Consider the following 17,899-nt stretch of genomic DNA (forward strand, 5'->3'; position numbering starts at 1 on the left):
ATCTCAACAAACTCTAAGTTTGGAGGACTCTACAAGCTCCAAGCTTGGAGTGAGCACGAACCCCCACAGTTCGGCTTAATTTGGTCTCACCTATGATAAAGAAAGGGGGGTAGAAGAAGGGAGGTTGCAATTCCCAGAAAAAGAAGAGATATTGAATGTAAAAACTCTAAAAAAAGAGGAATTTTTAGGGAAAAAAAAACTTCGAAATAGGTCACCGGAAAAGTTGGCCTGAAAAATGGTCGGAAAAAGTCGCCAGAAAATGGCCGGAAAAGTCACCGGCGGTGGTTGACCGTTGTTGACCGGAGCTGACGTGGCACTGGGGTGTTGACGTGGCAGGTCGGTGGTGACGTGGCACTATGTAGCTGATGTCCTTGCTGACGAGGCGGATGCTGACGGAGCAGGTGTCGGTGGGCCACGCAGGTCAGTGGGCTGTGACGTCAGTGGGCCTTTGTCCTTTTATTTCTCCTTTTTCTTCTGGGCTGTGATATTCTTTCTCTCACCTCTGGGCTGGGCTTGCTTCTCTTTGCTTTCTCTAGGCTCCTGGAAGGCTGGGATAGAGAGGGAATTAAACCTGAAAAAAGCAGACGGCGGTCCAAGTTGTGGAATCTTCTGGAGGGCGGTTTGGGTGCTTTTTGACCTGTTTCGGGAGTAATTTTTTCGGTTCCCGGAATCTGAAATCAAGGGCCTAATGGTGAAAAAATTTGGTTGAAATTGGATGCCCGGAAGATAGTGAACCGGTGGAATGTTTGCTGCGGGTTGTATGGAGCTTCCAATAGTTGGTTCGGTAGGTTTCTGGCCGGTTCTGGATTCCTGGGATTGAGTACTTCAAGGTGTGAGGTGGAGGCAAAAAAGGCTTCAAGGTTTTGTATTCGGATTCAAGGTTTTTAGCTTCTTGAATCAATGTTTGCCAATTTGTTTCAGGGTTAGGGCTTCATGCTGATAACGTGTTGGAAAAAGTGGTCGGAAAAAGTTGCCGGAAACTACAGGAAAGTCGCCGGAAAAGTGGTTGACAGGCTTTGACCTGGAGTTAACTGAAGTTGACCTGGGAGCTAACGTGGCAGTGGGTCCCCCTTGGTGACGTGGCGTTCCCCTTTGATAACGTGGCGAGGGTCTGGATGCTGAAGTGGCATGGTCCCTCTTGCTGACTTGGTGCGGGTTCGGGTGATGACATGGCGTGGGTCTGCGTCAGTGGGCCTCTGCCTTCAGGGCTTTTGGGCTTCCTTCTTTTCCTTTTTTTTTCCTTCTCCTGTCTGTCGGTTTTTCTGGAGTAGGATGAGTCGGCCGGTTTTGTACTTTTTAGACCGGTTTTGGTGATTTTTCTTCCGGTTCCTGAAACTTCAGATTGAGGGGCTTCTGCTGACAAAATTTGGTGTAAATTGGAAGTCGGAAAGATGGTGAATCTGTGGAATATTTGTTGCGGATTGTATAGAGCTTCCGGTGGCCAGTTCGGTAGGTTTTCGGCTAGTTCTGGTGGTTCTGTCGCCGGTTCTGGATTCCTGGGGTCAAGGGCTTCAAGTTATGTGGTGGTGGTAGAAAAGGGTTCAAGGTTTTGTAGTCGGATTCAAGGTTTTTAGCTTCTTGAATCAGGGTTTGGCTATTTGTTTCAGGGTTAGGACTTCGTGCTGATAACGTGTTTAAGGAAAACTGAATTGGGAAAGAATTGAGTCGTACTTTCATTGATAATAGGGGCCTCTTTATATAGAGGATTACAAGCATAAAGATAGAGTTGTACATGGAAATATAATCATACATTGATTGGATATCTCCTAAGATTCTTCGAGAATATCTCTAATATAAACCATATTTCAACTAGAGCAAGTAACCTCGAGTTTGGGCCAGACACATATTCTGGATTTACTTGAACATAAAGGATATTATCAAGAAGATTCATTATAGATTTTTTTTTTTTGGGCCGAAACTAGAAGGAGTCGACTCATAACTTAGTGTAATCCTAATTTATTATAGATTTTCTTTACGTGTAAATTTGTCATTTTCATTTGGGAAAATTTTAGGAACAGTACACCAACTAAGGTCCACCATGCATTTGAGTACTTGAACTTATAAATTATGAACTTTAGTACACGAAATTTGAAGCCCGACCCACTATATAGACACGACGTCAATGACGCCGTGAGAACCTCTGCCACCTGGCATAATTTGAGGGGTAAATTGGTCACCCATCTCTCTATCTCGCCCTTACTCTGTCCATCCATCTCTCTCTCTCTCTCTCTCTCTCTCACACCTGCAACCACATCCTCTCCCGCCACTACCACACCACCATCGTCATTCCCTCCACTCCGTCCTCTGCTATCTTCTCCTCTTTTTCAAAAACCGACTCGCTCCAGTCCTCCAACTCACTGCCTCTTATGGTCCTCCCTAACCCGAACCCTACTTTCTCCGCCACCATCCCGGCCAAGACCTCGACCGCCACCTCTCCAACCGCCTAGCCACTGCTCCCCGGCCACTCTGCGCTATAATCGACTTCCATATCATAATCCACCTAGCAACTCATCATCAAAAACCCCAATTCCAATTCCAATTGAATCTTTCTTCTTCATCATCAAAACCAGTCATTCACACATAGAAACCAGTCCAACCCAAATATGATGGATTTCAAAAATGAACAATACCTAAAGCAAAGGCTAGACGAATTGCAGAGAGACGTCTCCAAGTAGCAAAAGTTCGAGCCCGCCGTCACCTCCATCATCTCTCTCTTCCGCTTCGCAAGTCCTAGTACACCCTTATCTGCCACGTCACCACCGTCTTGAAGAACCGCTACACCTCCCTCGAGTTATGGGCCACCAGGTTGGCCCTCTTCAGCCTTGGCCGAGAAGAACCAATAACCATAAACATTTCCGAGGTCAAGAAGGCCGTTCGTCAAGAAGACGACCTTCCCAATCTCTCGTAGCCGAAGCAAGGTCTCTCCAAATTTCAGAATGACAAGGTGGAGGAGATGTGGTGGTCGAGGGGCTCATAGAGAGCTTTCTGGGTTTGGGTATGTGGATGGAGAGAGAGAGAGAGAGAGGAGATCCGTATTCTTTTTTTTTTTGACCAAAAAAAGAGTCAGAGTACGAGAGTACTAAATTATTCATTGACAAATGAGTAATGACATAAGAGTAAATGGTGTTAATGATGTCGTGTCTATATAGTGGGTCGGACTTTACATTTGATGTACCAAAGTTCATAATTTGTAAGTTCATGTACACAAATGCATAATGGGCCTTAGTTGGTGTACTGTTCCTAAAATTTCCCTTTTCATTTTCTTGTACAATCCAGAGTCATACTAAATAATATTCCATGTCCATACATAAATAAAAGACCGCACTATATATTTATAAACCTGTAATGTCATCATGAAAAACAACACCATAATATTTGTTATTTAGTAATTTTTATGAGGATGTTATAAAATGAAGCCTCTAACAGCCTCTTTTCTTTAGTTTCACATTTTAGCTTTCTATAGGCTATCGAAAGACCGACTCCCTAATGAAGTACATTAGGCTCCGCCTTCAGGTGGAAGTCTAAAATTAAATTGTGACGCATCGGTGGCTGCAAACGGAGAACAGGTTGGGATTGGTATCGTGTGCCGAGATAGCAATGGGAATATGGAAGCAGCTATGGGGGAGATGGTCTTTGGAAGATTAAGGCCATGTGCAGCTGAGTTGTTCTCTGTGATGAGGGGTGTTGAATGGGCTATGGAACAAGGCTGGACTGGCCTCGTGGTTGAAACAGATTGCTTGGAGGCTGTGAGAATGGTAAATGGAAGTGATAAATGCCTAGCAAGTGAGGGTACTATTGTGGAGCGAATCAGAGAGTTATTAGTGGCATTGGATTTCCACAATATTTGGTATGTTCCTAGAGCGGCTAATATGGCGGCTCATGCTATTGCTGGAGTTGTAGCCCGGGGTAATGGGCGGAGTAGTTGGTTAGGGGTTGGGCCTTCTTGGCTCATGGATGTCATTGGTAATGACGGACCCATAACTGGTTCTTTTTATAGGGAGGAGAGTGGGGAATTCTTGTCCACCACCGGTCATTCCCATGGTTTGTAATTTTGGTTCGTTTGAATAAAACTTTTTCATTCTAAAAAAAAAAAAAGACTGACTCCCTATCATATTTATGGAATAGTAGAACTCTAATTTTTTTTTTTTTTTTTGCTTTTTATAAGTTATTATTAAGTTGAATATTTCATTTCTAGGTCAAACTTTCAAAAAGAGAGTAAACTATGGGAGCCATACAAACTTTAAAATATAATAGAAAGTAAATAAAACTTGCTAGAGTTGGTTTATAAGATTTTGGCTGATTTAACTAAAGAATTGCTCAGTTAAAAGTTGGAGACGTCAAGGAAATAAATATGGCTAAATACTAGCTAGTACCCTGTGGTTTAGGTCCAAAATCAATTCAGTCCCTGGACTTCTAATTTCATCAAAAACACTCCTGCACTTTCAATTTTGATCTAATAGGTCCAATTCATTAATATTCTGTTATGGGTTCAAGTTATAGTTGGATTATTTGTTGAAAAATTATTTATTTTTAATAGTAGGACTCACTCCTAAATTGACTATGCATATCACCTCGACACCACATCATAAAAGATAGGTTATATATGAGCCACATTAACAAGTTAAATAACTCAATTATAGGAAAACTAACAAATTGGACTTATTAGATCAAAATTGAAAGTGCAGAGGTGTTTTTGATGAAATTAGAAGTTTAGGGACTGAATTAATTTTAGACCTAAATCACAAGGTAGTAATTTGTATTCAGCCCAAATAAATATTAGAACCCCATATGGGTCTGAATGGGATAAGTTGGAACCTGGGGGTCTTCTGCAGGAACTTGAGTTACTTCGCTAGTTCACTATATGTGTATATCTGTTAATAAATTGAAAGGTACGGGTGGGAAGAGGATAGGATACGAAGGGCCTAGAATTTGGCTCTGCTACAAGTGGCACGCATGAACCAGTCCACCACCACATTGTGTAGTCACTGGTTTTGTAATCTTCTGATGGTGTGGGTGCCATCTTTGATGCCCTTTCCAGAGCTTGTGTACAAAGTACAGAATCAGAAAGATCACTTTTGAGAAATAATATCTTCGGGTACAAGAAAGAAATAATATATTTGCCATAGGTTGGCTCTGCGTGAATGATTTTTAGTTCGGCTGAGAGAATAGTGCAACGTCTTCCTTCGTATTTCTTCTGCAGAAAACCAAATCAGAAACAGCTTGTTCTACGTACGTGGTACGTGCATGGAATCTGATAGCTCGACAGCACTTGTTCGAGTCTATGACTATGCCACTAAGTTGTTTTCGCGTGTTAAAATCAAGATTTGAGTTTCGATTTTAGTGAAAAATTTCAATAAATATCGATCAGTAAATGCTATTCAAATGGATTTGTTATTCCACACATACAATGTTGAAAAAAAATAATGGTAATCAGATACTAGTTTACTAAGAGCAAATGATTGAGGCGCTAGAGGCCGATGCTGAAGTGATTTATTTTTCCCTTTGAAGATAGAATAGTTTTATATACACCCTCAATTACTTAATGGACACTCCCTCTGTTTTTTTTTTTTTTTTTTTTTGATCAAAGAAGAACTTCATTAATAATGAACTGCTTACAATGAGTTTTAGGCGACATCTCTGAATCAGAAATGGCCTCTAGACTTCACACTGGAACTCTATACTGACTGACTCTAAACTTGCACTACAACTGGATGACAAAGACAAAAGCGCAGGAGCAGTGAATCCTTGACATCTCACCTCTCGTCCAGTCTGTAAGAACTTCTAAAATTAGACAACTCACTTGTGTCGACACTAAACTCACCAACCAGAGTCCTCCTAACCAGCTTTGGATCGACCAAGCCAACACTCATTGTGACCTAAACTCGACCAAAAGGAGTGCCGGACATTTAGACCTGGGACTAAAGAAAACACCATCACCACCCTATTGTCAACACCATCCATCCACCACTGCTCCAAATCGCCATTGCCTCCGACCCGATCCCAGACAGGAATGACCCACTAGAAGGCCAAGGATGATTGTCTATGCCATTGCCAGACGTTTTCGCCACCGCTGCTGACCCAACTCCAGAACAGGTACGTCCCACTAGAAGGCCGAAGAGAAGATTGTCTCTGCCACAACCTGCAGTGGCTTATTTCTAACAAAACCTTAAAATAAAACCAAACCCTAAAGCACTAGTAACAACCAAGCCCAACAGGCACACTGGACAGACAGACCTAGGACTAAAGAAATCCACCACCGTCATTTCCGCCGCCGCTCCAACACGCCACCGCATCCAAAACCAAACCTGACAGGTAAGACCTCCTAGAAGGCCATAAGCACGTCGATTTCCGTCAAAACAACGGTTAAGACTTTTCGCTGACCCCAAACTAGGCAGGAACAACCCACAGGGCGGCCAAAGGATGACGGCCGCTGCCACTGCCCGTACTTATTAGCAAACCACCACCAAAACACAGATCCAAAGCTTGGTAGCTTCCGACCCAGACCACAACTCCTTTCAAGGCCACAGCACACCAGCCCACCACCGTCCCACCACCAAGATCAACGCATCACCGCCGCAACCAGAACCCGACCGCCACCACCCACCGAACGAAGGAGATCCCAGCCCTTTCGCCACAGCACCACCACCAAGCACCTACCAAAACGCCCAGATCCGACCGCCCTCCATAATCACTCCGACCATATCTCAGTACTGCAGATCCTCTCCTCGCCGCCACCGACTTGTCACCACCAGCCAACCCCTCCCACCGTCTGCACTCCAATCTTGGGGAGATCAACCCCAAACTGACGGAGCCGCTCCGCGATCTGGACAACAGCACCAACACCATGCAGCCTTCCCTCCGATTGGGATTATTCAGGGGCAACACATCCGGACACGAGATCCACTATAACCCGTCCGACGACGACGCCAGGAGGGCGTGCCGCCAGACTAGAATCGGGTTTCTTTGTTGATGGCAGAGACGGCGCTCTCTACTCCCTCTGTTTTTTAATCATCAAACTTTCATCTATACCGTTCCTCATTATTAAATAAATAAAAATAAAGAAGAATTCATAAAACAAAATAAGAATTAATTGAATTATATATCAAAATTTTAATTAAATATTTTCTTATAGGTTAAATTTTATCCTCGTCTTCATGATATAATCGACCTCTCTTCAAGATTATACGTGAACGTTAATGACAAATGAAATAATTGTAGTCCACATGAACAATTAGCAAGCAACTATATCCATGAGGCTCTATACCAAGAACAATTAAAAAATTCAAAATCAATCTTATTGGTAGGCTGCTGTTACGTAAGGGTTCAATGTTGTTGAAAACTACTGCTCTCAAGAAATTGCTCAATGATCTCTAGAAACCGTTGGCCCCTTGGCATTTGGTTCCGCTTGGGAAATGATATTTTCACATTCACTTTGCCATTGAGGATGATCTACAATGAGTTTGGGGAGGGGGTTGCTGATGGTCTCTTCAAACTAGCTCAATGGAAGCCGGATTTTGTGCCAAGGGATGTCACTACTAGCAAAATCCTCATAGAATACATAATTTTTTCTGTATTTTTGCTTCAAATAATACGAACAAGGGTATCTAAAACTCATTAGGTACGGTGCAACCACAGAATGAAAAAAGTATTTTCTATAGCAAGTTCTACTAACCAAAAGCCACGCTTAGGACTTTAGTATCTCCCTTTTTTCTACTTTATTATTTTGTGTTAATTTTTTTTTTCTCACTTCTCATTTGTATTTTTTTTAATGTTTTATTTTTTATTTTTGTATGTTTAATTATCAAAATATAATTTTTTTATTATCTATATATTTTCATTTATACAATATATATTTTTTTAAGTCCATTATTTCTTTTTTATATATCCTCCCACATACGCATGCACAAATTTGGGTCAGATTTTATGGTTTAAGCCATGATTACTGGCACCCCCAACACCTGATGGAGATTGCTTCTGGAGCGGGTACTCTATTGCAACTGGATAAAGCTACAAAAGAGCATGAATTTGGATATTGTGCGAGAGTGTTGCTTGATGTGGATGTTGCTAGTGACATGCATTCTTTATTGATGGTGGAGCGGGAGACTCATTGTTTCCCCATTGAGGTTGTATATGAGAATAAGTGCACCCACTGTTGACAGGATCCATCCCGAATTTCACCCTGAAATCCGAGGTAGCCTTATGGGGCCCACCTTAGGAATAACTCTACCAAAAATTTGGCAGAGTCTCCCCTAAAAATGGACACCCAAACCCTGTGGAAACACATTCACACTTATAAAAAACCATCCTTATTCTCCAGGAGCCAGCCTACTTCCCAAAACCGAACAACTCCACAAATTAGAGTATCCAAAATCCAAATATCTCGATTTTACTACCAACTCATAAATTACAATATTTATACAACAATCCTATGGTTATCAGAGCAGTCTAAAGACAGGAGAAAAACGATAAACAAAGTAGGTTAACAAGTAACCTACGAATGATAGATGGCAGCGGTGGTGCTAAACCTAAACTCCTAAATCCGAACAGACTGGGCATTTGAAACCAAAGGACCCAGGGGAAAACATATAAAAACGTTAGCGTGAGTGGACAAAAATAAATAAATAATTAAAAAGAAAAGAGATTTTATACTTTCCCACATTTAGTCTTTTAAAAACCCGATGCATGCAACAATTAAGGAAAACAATCCGAATGATGTACAGCTCAAGAAAATAAGACCAGCCCCGCTAGTAAACAAAATCAAACTAGCCTCGCTAGTCAAGTAACAGTAGAGTATGGGGAAAAAGTCATCACCATACGAGTAATGGAGCCTCCCAGGCTCTTGAGCATCCCATGCTCTGCTCAACTCACCCACAAACACAGAGTAAGCGGGGAGGAGTACTAATAGGCTAGCTAGCAATAATATAAATAAAACGACCCAGGTATGGTGGATTAAAAATCCATATGAAAACCAAAAACCAATAAGACTTCCCCAAATCTGGCAAATAAAAGCTCGAGTACGATCCCAAACTGTACTCTGAGAATCGCATGATAAATCACATGAAACAATGACGTGTCCCACACGCCAAAATGATATTCTCAAATCCATCAACAAATGAATATAATTTCCTCGAAAATCCCATTTTCGAAAGCCTTTCAAAAATCTCAATATCGACAAATAAAAATAAAATGTTTAATTCCGGAAATCACCTGACAAAATAATTCGTCTAATATCAACATAAATCATGTCCGCAAATCATGATGGAAATCCAATCAATAAACCAATTATAATGCAAAACCAATAATGTGTTCGATAAATCGAATAAATCAATAATTCAAAAAATATTCACATGCATCATTTAAAATCAAACGTCTGCTCACAGTATACGGCTAACGCAGTACCCAAGCATAAGGATCCTCGTCGAGAAATGGATCGGTACCTCGTCCTGTACACAATTATATTCCGTAAACAACAATTCAACAAATAACTATGATTCTAAAACGAAACCCGAAACCCCACGTAAACCAACATCTCTATTACTTCTCGAATTCAACCCAAACTTCACCACTAATATCAATCCGACGATTACAGTATTCCATAGCCGAAACAAAGGAAATCTGAGGGTCGCATTTCCATAAATCGACATCCAAAACTCCAGACTTTAGAAATTCGCAATCGATATCAAACTTCTCCAATTTTCACCAAAATTATATCTACAAAATCTACAACTCATACAGATTTAACTAGCCAAAAACATGAAGTAAAGCTCTACCCTACGCGTCACCCACATTGGGGGCGTGTGGGCCTCCACCTCCGGCCACCAAATTTCATGTACAACATCATCTCAACATTTCCAACAACTTTCTCAACTGTGACTAAGTCATAAAATACCTTGAAGTGGCCGGAAACCAAGCAAACCCGAAAAACTAGATGGGGAATAGTGCAGAAAATTTCCCGACGTGATTTCTCCTTCCACACTTCGATCTGGGTTATGAAACTTGGAGGGATTCACGGGTGTTCCAAGGTACTTCTAATGGACCTGGTTTTGTCGCTGGAGGTGGCTGGATTCTAGAGAAATCGACCTTGACATCTTTCTGCAACAGTGAACCACTCGGCCTTGGTTCTTCATTTTCCGATCACGACACGGTGCTCCACACCACAGATGAGTCGAGGACAGGGAGAGGAATCGAATGGTGGCCGCGGCTCGCCCCCAAGTGGCTAGATATGAGCTCGGTGAAGGTGAACAGTAAACCATCGAAGAGAGGGAGAGAGAGAAGAAACATGGGGAGGAGAGAGGAAGGAATAAATTACCCAGGGGTAGGTTCTGACCTATCACTGTGAAATTTTCAATTTTATACCAAATTACCATGAACAGTAATTTTTTTTTTCACTTGTAACTTTCACATAAGAAACTCCAATTTCATCGTACCACATGTCCACTGACTCGGTTTAATGTCCTTTACGACTTTAATGAAGAAAATTTTCTCAAAAACTGATCCAAACAAAAAGTCAACTTTTAGGGCCATTAAAAGTATCGAAAAAAGTAAAAAGTGAAAGTAGTGGTCGTTTACTGTCCAAATGACTAGTAAACATGTAAATTTAGGTTTGGAATGTAACAACTATGGTATGGTTGGGCACATTGCATATCTGTCACGCCCCTGATTTTTACCACAAATAAAAATCGATATATAATCTCATAATTATACATGCGTAATAGTTCAGCCAACAATACAAAATACCTGAAAAACTTTTTCCCTTTTAAACCAAGTACAAACTGATGCCCTGAACCCACTATGTCAATACAGACCCGCTCCACAGAGTCGTATATTACATAAGTTTATGAATTAAATTGCCACAACAAAATAAAACGTAAATGCTCCTCGGAGCTTACTACACAACGGAAGTCTTATCAACGGTAAAGTCACAAAAATGGCTTCCTACCATAAAGCTGCAATGATGCTACCTCAACTTCAGCCACAATTATTCAACTTGTAGGATTAACCCCTACACCATTGAATAGTGTACCGGGTTGCCATAGAACAAACCCGGTAAACTTATGAAAGCTTGTATGAGATGTCGGCCGGCGGCAGCGTGAGTTTGCTCAATATGCAACCGAGGAAGGAGCTCGATTTGTATGTGCTGTTGGTCAATTGGACTCCCCACGTGCCATGAGAATGTGGACATTGTTGTGATCAGAAGAACACTGAGGGTGAGTACGCCAAGCTCGAGCATGAAGTGGTGTTTGGAGCCGTGGAGAGCTTCAAGGTATACTAATCAAGCTTCAATTTGGTATATTTCATACTGTGGGTCAATCTGGTTATGCTTTTTACATTGGAGATTTTGGTTGTGGCTCATATTAAATTTCGACTTTGAAAGGGATTGAATTTTCATCCAAGTTGTCTTCCTTGCGATTGTTCTAGGAGTGGGTCGCTCTATTTTTATATCATTTCGTTGCTTTGATTTGATTTTGCTAACGAAGTCAAAAGAAATTTATGTAGTCTTAGCAGCAAAGTTCAAAGAACGCAACCATGATTAACATGGGCATGAGAGGCAAAAAAAAAATTCTAGAAATTGAAATAATAAGCTTGTCTAGATCTGCCATAATTTTCATCTTTGAGAAGACGTACAGAAAATGTTAAGCTTAATTGCTTTAGAGGTCAGCGATTTATATGGGTGTGTTCTTCAAGTTGTTGGTGTTATATGAATCTGAGAGAGATTGTAGAGATTGTAATTGCGGACTATGAGTTTTGTGGTGGGATAATGTTTTTCTTTTTATGGCTCCGATATAGAGTGTCGGGCACTGATATCATCTTTTTCTTCCTGTCACCCAGCTTTGTGGTTCTTTCCCATACTTGATAGCAACCCAGCAATTAAAAACCCTCGCTTCCCAACATTTCAACTTTCAAAGGGTATTATTTGAATTTAGCATTCTGTCAACTTCCACGTCATCACTTGATGGAAAATTTAGATGGAGCTTAGAAAATTGGACATGAATGATTAAAATTGAAAATATAAGGGTGTTTTGGATGAAATTAGAAGAATAGGGACCAACATGAAGATTAATCTAAAGTTGGAGTAGGTAAACTGAAATTAATTCTACAATTAATTTATTGATTTTTACTATTTTTTGCTCATTTTCGGAATGAAAAATTTAAAAGTTGAGTCAGTAAAATAAAAGGGAAATAACTCAATGTAGATAACTCATTGGACCGCAATTAACAAGAAAATTTGGCCCGGATTGCATCTAATATAAGGGATGATATTTGGGCTTATATAGAATTTTAGTACATCTTTTTAACTTTACCAAAACACGTTCAAGATTACATCTGTATTTTTAACAATTTTATTGTTTTGTTTTTGTTTCTATCTCTATCAAATCAACTACGGAGAAACGGAGAATTTTGTGAGGGAATTGCCTAATTTTTTTGTGTACTTTCATTTTTGGTGTACTTTCATTCGTCTCTAGGTCCTAATTTGGATTCTTGAAAGCGTTCATGTCCTTTTCCATCTTTGAAGATCCAAGAGCCACCATTTCCAAAGAAACACTTACCTGATCCTCCATTTTTTCAGCAATTTTTGTTCTTTTGGATCATTAATTTGGTTCCTACCATTATAGAATTTTAGTTCTAGGTTCTCCTATGATAGAATTATTGAATATGTATATTTATTTTTGTTCAGTTTTAGAAATATGTAATATTTTTCACCTCCACTTCTTCTCGACTGTGTTACCCAAACACTCAGGCAGACTCATTTCTCCTTTTTCAAGAACATCTATCTTCCTGCGCTTTTGAATTTCTTTCACATTAGTTTCAATTCAAATGGAACCCCTCTTTTGAAACCCTACAATCGCTTTGGACATGCTAATTTATTGTGTTGGATGATTATAGTTATGTGATTAATTAGATATATACTTCAGCAGTTCAGCTAGAGGATTTGGGTTTGCTAGACTAGTTTAGTTATGACTTATGAGCAAATAATTCGATCTCCAAATCATAGTTCTCTTTTGTTCTGGGAATCACTCAAAGTTAAAGACAATTTAATCACATTAACTACCAGAAACAATTAGCATTTGGTTTTACAGGCCCGACAGAATTCACACTTTCTATGAACCTATTCTATGCAACTTGCAAGTTTCCAAAAGATCATCTAGCTCCAAGAGTCCAAGACTAGTGCAATGTCATTCCTATGATGGCTTCACCTAGTTTTTCCAGTTCTCGAAAAGCTCAGGAAGATGGGCATTGGTTAGCTTGGTCCTCTTGCTGATCTCAGGCTTCTTCTTCTTCTTCTTCTCCTTGCAATTAGAAGACCCAACTAGACTCTGGACCATAACACTCCTCCTTGCGGAGTCTGTAGCAGGCTTCATCCCATTCTTCTCGAGATACTTCTCAATGTCAACCATATTGCTAGGCAATTCTATTTTCCTGAAGCACTTTTTAAGGGCATCATCAACCTTGATGCGGGGCAACTTAGGGTCATTCGGATAAGCTATATCCTCTTGCGCATTGAAGCTTGAGAGAAGCCAGATGTCACCAGCAGCTTTTAGAGCCTAGAAAGTATAACCTTTTTAAAACCTCATTGCAAAAGAAGTAATCCAGAAAGAATATAAATTACCATAGTATACTAGTATAGCTTGGATGAATATATGAGTTGCATAGTCTTTTCCAAAGCATGAATAATAGAAGAAGCAGTATTGAGGTTATTGAGATCAAGATACCTGCAAGTCCTCCATTGCGCTAGGGTATGCATCCTTGAGATCAATCACAGGTATGCCCTCTGGAAATTTCTGTACTAAGGACAGTACTTGACTTCTGTCCTTCACGGCATGCTTGGACTACAGATAAAAGTAGAAGCGAATGTTATCTTCATGGAGAAGAAAAAGGCTATTGTACTTCAAATACCATAAAAATTAACTTACCTTATAAGAGAAGCATTTCCCATCATAGTGAACTTTTGGGTTATCTGTCAGACACTTGAAGACAGTTTCATTGTGGTTCACATCGACAGAACAATTTTCATAAATTCCCTCCGGCGTGAAAGCCTGCCTTGTCTGTAAAAGAGTTTAAACATAGATGGTGAGTCCTTCTTATGATCGAAGAAAAATTAGCATATCTCTGTTGAACTAGGAAAATCAAAGCAAGATAGAGAAAAGGCAAAGGAAAAGGATCATGGAAAAGAATGGAGTATAATAGGTGTAAAAGGAAAATAACATGCTACTTCTACCAGCTAGTTGTCATTCCCAGACCGGACTGTTCCAATTATAGCAGCTTTGATGAAGTTCTAATTACTCCAAATGAAGAAATCTTAATTTGCTTTATCGCAGAGTTAATATTTCACCCAAAAATTGCTTCGATTGAAACAATTGGAAATAGAAAAGCACTTCTCCCCACCTCAACCAGAGAAACTGTATTATTGGCATCTAATATCAGAATTAAGCACTTAGATCATCCGGTTGGATTTTGGTGCTAGGACTTCTAGACTTCTAGTCCTAGCCAATTTAATAGGGGAAGGAAAACCAAAAACATGAATTCATTATACTTTTTGGGTGAGTACACAACCAATGAGTTCATAGCCCTCAGCCTTTAATACATAGCTAGATTACTTAAAAACATATCATAGGATTTTCTTGACTTTTATTCCTAGCCAATTAGATAGGGGAATAAAACAAAACAATATTGGGTGTATAAAGCACAGCCTTGATCCTAAAATATCCTAGCACAAAAGTTACAAGTACAGGATCTAATTCCCACAGATCCCCTATTTTAAGCCCTAGCAATCTACTTGGCAAAGGCCTGGACTGCTACTGCCTATAAAGATATACTTATCATTTGCATCAAGAAAAGATAGGGAAATTTGAACCTTCAGCAGCAGGTCTATAACACGCTTGACCTGAGCTCCATCAGGAGCATTCCGTATGCTGTGAATGTGTTGGAGTCTCTCCGTATTATCTGAAAATTTGACAGATGGAGCAGGAACCCTAGCAGCTGCCGCAGACACAGCTTTCGGAGTTTCTGTGGCCCTATTGTTAGAGGCAATGCTGATACGGGTTGACTGGCACTGCCCTTGCTGTTTCTTGAATCTATCTGGTCCTTCTTGTAGTCCCATTTGCAAATATCTACTAAAAAAAATTCAGCATTACCGTCAAAGACGTGACTTGGAAGAAGAGCGGCAAAATTCAATCCAAACAAGAACTTCCCAACTAACATAAATAATTAAAGTTGGGGTTTTCATCAGTTTAAGATAAGCATGCTTTCACAAAATCTACAACACTCGAAAATTCCAAACGAGCCTGCACATAAAATGTTTCGTTTGCATAAAAGGCACTCTGATTATTATGCCAGAAAATAAATGGTTGATCATCTTCATGTTAAATCCAATAAATAGTGTAAATAAAAAGTTACAATGTATACCGAAACACATAAATTCAGCACTATTTCATCAAAATTCAAACGCCCGTCACAATACCAATCCTAAGCCAAGTCATGGACGAATTAAGTGAATTCTATAGGTAATACCAAAAATCCTAAATTAAACCCTGAAAACCAATTGCAATGCCTGTTAATTTCGTTCACAACCAATTGTTACAAATCAAACCGAGTTAACAAATTTTGACCAAAAAACCCTAAAATAAAAGGTTAGCAGCACGAAAGAGAGGCAAAGATTTTAAACCCCTAACCTGGCTAAAAACAAGTTGCGATTGGAACGGCAGAGTGGAGAAGAAGGATGTGGATTTTGTGAAGGGAATCGGAAAAGACGAATGTATTTTGTATCGTTAGAATGTCTTCCCTCTTCATGAGATGGGAGCCTGTGAGAGTGACAAAGCCCGGTTAATGTGGGCTTTTGATTCAGGGCCTGCTAACCGAGTCGACTATCACGTACTGTTCAATTTGTTCATCAATAACTGTTCAAAAAACATTGTTCAAGTAAATTCCTATTTTGTGTTTGGTCCAAACTCTAGGTTACTTGAAACCTACCGAACCGGCTACTAGAAGCTCCAAACCACCCGCAGCAAATACTCCACTGGTTCGCCACCTTCCGGACCTCCAGTTTCTACCAAATTTTGATAGCATGAGCTCCTCAGACCAAAATTTCAGGAACAGGAAGAAATAGCCTAAAAACCGATCCGGCAGATCTTGAACCGGCAACGTGAACATCCGGCAGAAAAGAAAAAAAAAAAAAGGGGGGGGAGTAGGCAGTCCAAGTCGAGCCTAGAAGCCTTCAAGCCCAACTCCAGAAGCCCATAAGCACACAGTCAACTCGGCCCACTGACCAATAGCCTTTGTCACGTCAGCAATCAGGGACCCATTGCCATGTCATCACCAGGGACCCACTGCCACATCATCACCGGGGACCCACTGCCACGTTAGCATCTGGACCCACAACCACATCAGCATATCTGCCACGTCAGCACTCAGTCAACACAGCCGGTCAACCACCGCCTGTCAACAGTCGGTCAAGCACCACCGGTCAACAGTCAGTCAACCCAATGGTCAACGTCAATCTAGTGGTTAACGTTAACCGTGCACTATTCAGCACGTCGGTCAACCCCAGCGGGAAAACCCCAGGCAAGTTCCCAGATCCCACCAACCTAAACTACAGTGAGGCTCAGCCCAACGGCAGCCGCCCTCCGGTGCAGGACCTCGCCGCTATGTATGAGCTGGCACTAGCGGACCTTCACAAAGCAAATAGAGAACACAAACAGGAGCGCAGAGAAAAGGCCGAGCCCAAAAGCAGGTGGCCACACTGATGTCAAGATTTGACGAGCTTAAGAAGGCGCTAGAGGCAAACGCCAACCCAGCGCAGAGCGAGCAATCACGGAGCACCAGACGCAGTCAACCCAACACCGGCGGATTAATACCCGGACCAATCATACAGATGCAGGTACCGCTGAACCCACCAGAGCTACGGGGAATGGGACCACCACCTCCGCCTAGACTAATGTTGGAACAGGAGGCGGAGTCACAACCGCACACCAGCCCCCTCGATAATTAGGGCTAGAACTTAGGGTAATATACCTACCCCCAGGCGAGAGCTGGTTCAGCAGAACACCCAGGCGGGACCCAATGGAGACACAACCACCCAAATACTGGAGCGGATGCAACAACTAGAGCAAAGGCTAATCTGGGCCGAGGCAGGTGCCCCAGCGCCAATACTAAATCCACTCTTTGCGTCCATACCAAGACCATTCACCGCCATGATCCTGCATGCCATCCGCCCAGTGCACGCAAAGACACCAAAGATGTCACATTACAGCGGCATGACTGACCCTTTTGTCCATATGGACACCTTCAAAAAAGTCACCAATAACAAGGGGTTCGATGACGCCACCCTCTGCCACTTGTTTAGCGAAACGCTGGATAATGAGGCAATGAGTTGGTTTTTTGAGTGTCCGCCAGGGTCCATCGACTCATTCCATGCACTATCAAATGCTTTCCTCTCTCAGTTCATCCTGTTGGCGGCCGGACACCACCGTACAACTCAGCTATTCAACCTCAAGCAGGGGGCGGAGGAAACGTTGAAGGCGTTTGTCACCAGGTGGCGAGCGGCAACATCCCAGTGCCGCAATCTTGATAAGACAATGGTGCTGGCAGCTTTCAAGCAGGGACTCCTCAAGGGGCCATTTCTCTATTACCTCAATTACAATCATCCAAACGCCACTTACGACCATGTCATGAGCGAGGTTATCATCCATGCACAGGTAGAATTCATCACATATGGAGAAACCCCCCACCACCACCAACACTTGTAAAATCCACCCAACCCTCCGCCAACCATCAGGAAACCGCTAGCAAGACCTCTGCTGCACCGCCAACTGATAAGAAGAGAGAGTGGCAACAGGGCAACCACCACAGCAAGCGGCAGAAGGGCCAACATTACAATAAGGGCAGCCGCTCATTCCATGGG

The 17,899-nt window shown here is 41.5% G+C and overlaps 1 protein-coding gene across 3 annotated transcripts; it reads right to left on the minus strand.

The window, feature by feature from the left end:
- Window positions 1-12,999: 12,999 nt before the first annotated feature.
- LOC112202505 lies at window positions 13,000-15,772 on the minus strand. Of its 3 annotated transcripts, none has more exons than XM_024343510.2 (5): window positions 15,672-15,772; window positions 14,855-15,110; window positions 13,914-14,045; window positions 13,713-13,829; window positions 13,000-13,544 (listed from the first exon to the last, which is right to left on the minus strand). In XM_024343510.2, exons 2-5 carry the CDS (start codon window positions 15,098-15,100, stop codon window positions 13,197-13,199), a joined length of 843 nt encoding a protein of 280 aa, XP_024199278.1. In that variant the 5' UTR covers window positions 15,101-15,110; window positions 15,672-15,772; the 3' UTR covers window positions 13,000-13,196. The 3 variants fall into 3 exon arrangements, with proteins under 3 accessions (XP_024199278.1, XP_040375477.1, XP_040375478.1); XM_040519543.1 differs by having other exon boundaries at window positions 14,855-15,113; window positions 15,672-15,742; XM_040519544.1 differs by lacking the exon at window positions 15,672-15,772 and adding an exon at window positions 15,406-15,524.
- Between the last annotated feature and the right edge of the window lie 2,127 nt (window positions 15,773-17,899).

Source organism: Rosa chinensis, chromosome 5 (genome assembly GCF_002994745.2).
Source record: "Rosa chinensis cultivar Old Blush chromosome 5, RchiOBHm-V2, whole genome shotgun sequence".
In the NCBI taxonomy this organism is placed as follows: domain Eukaryota; kingdom Viridiplantae; phylum Streptophyta; class Magnoliopsida; order Rosales; family Rosaceae; genus Rosa; species Rosa chinensis.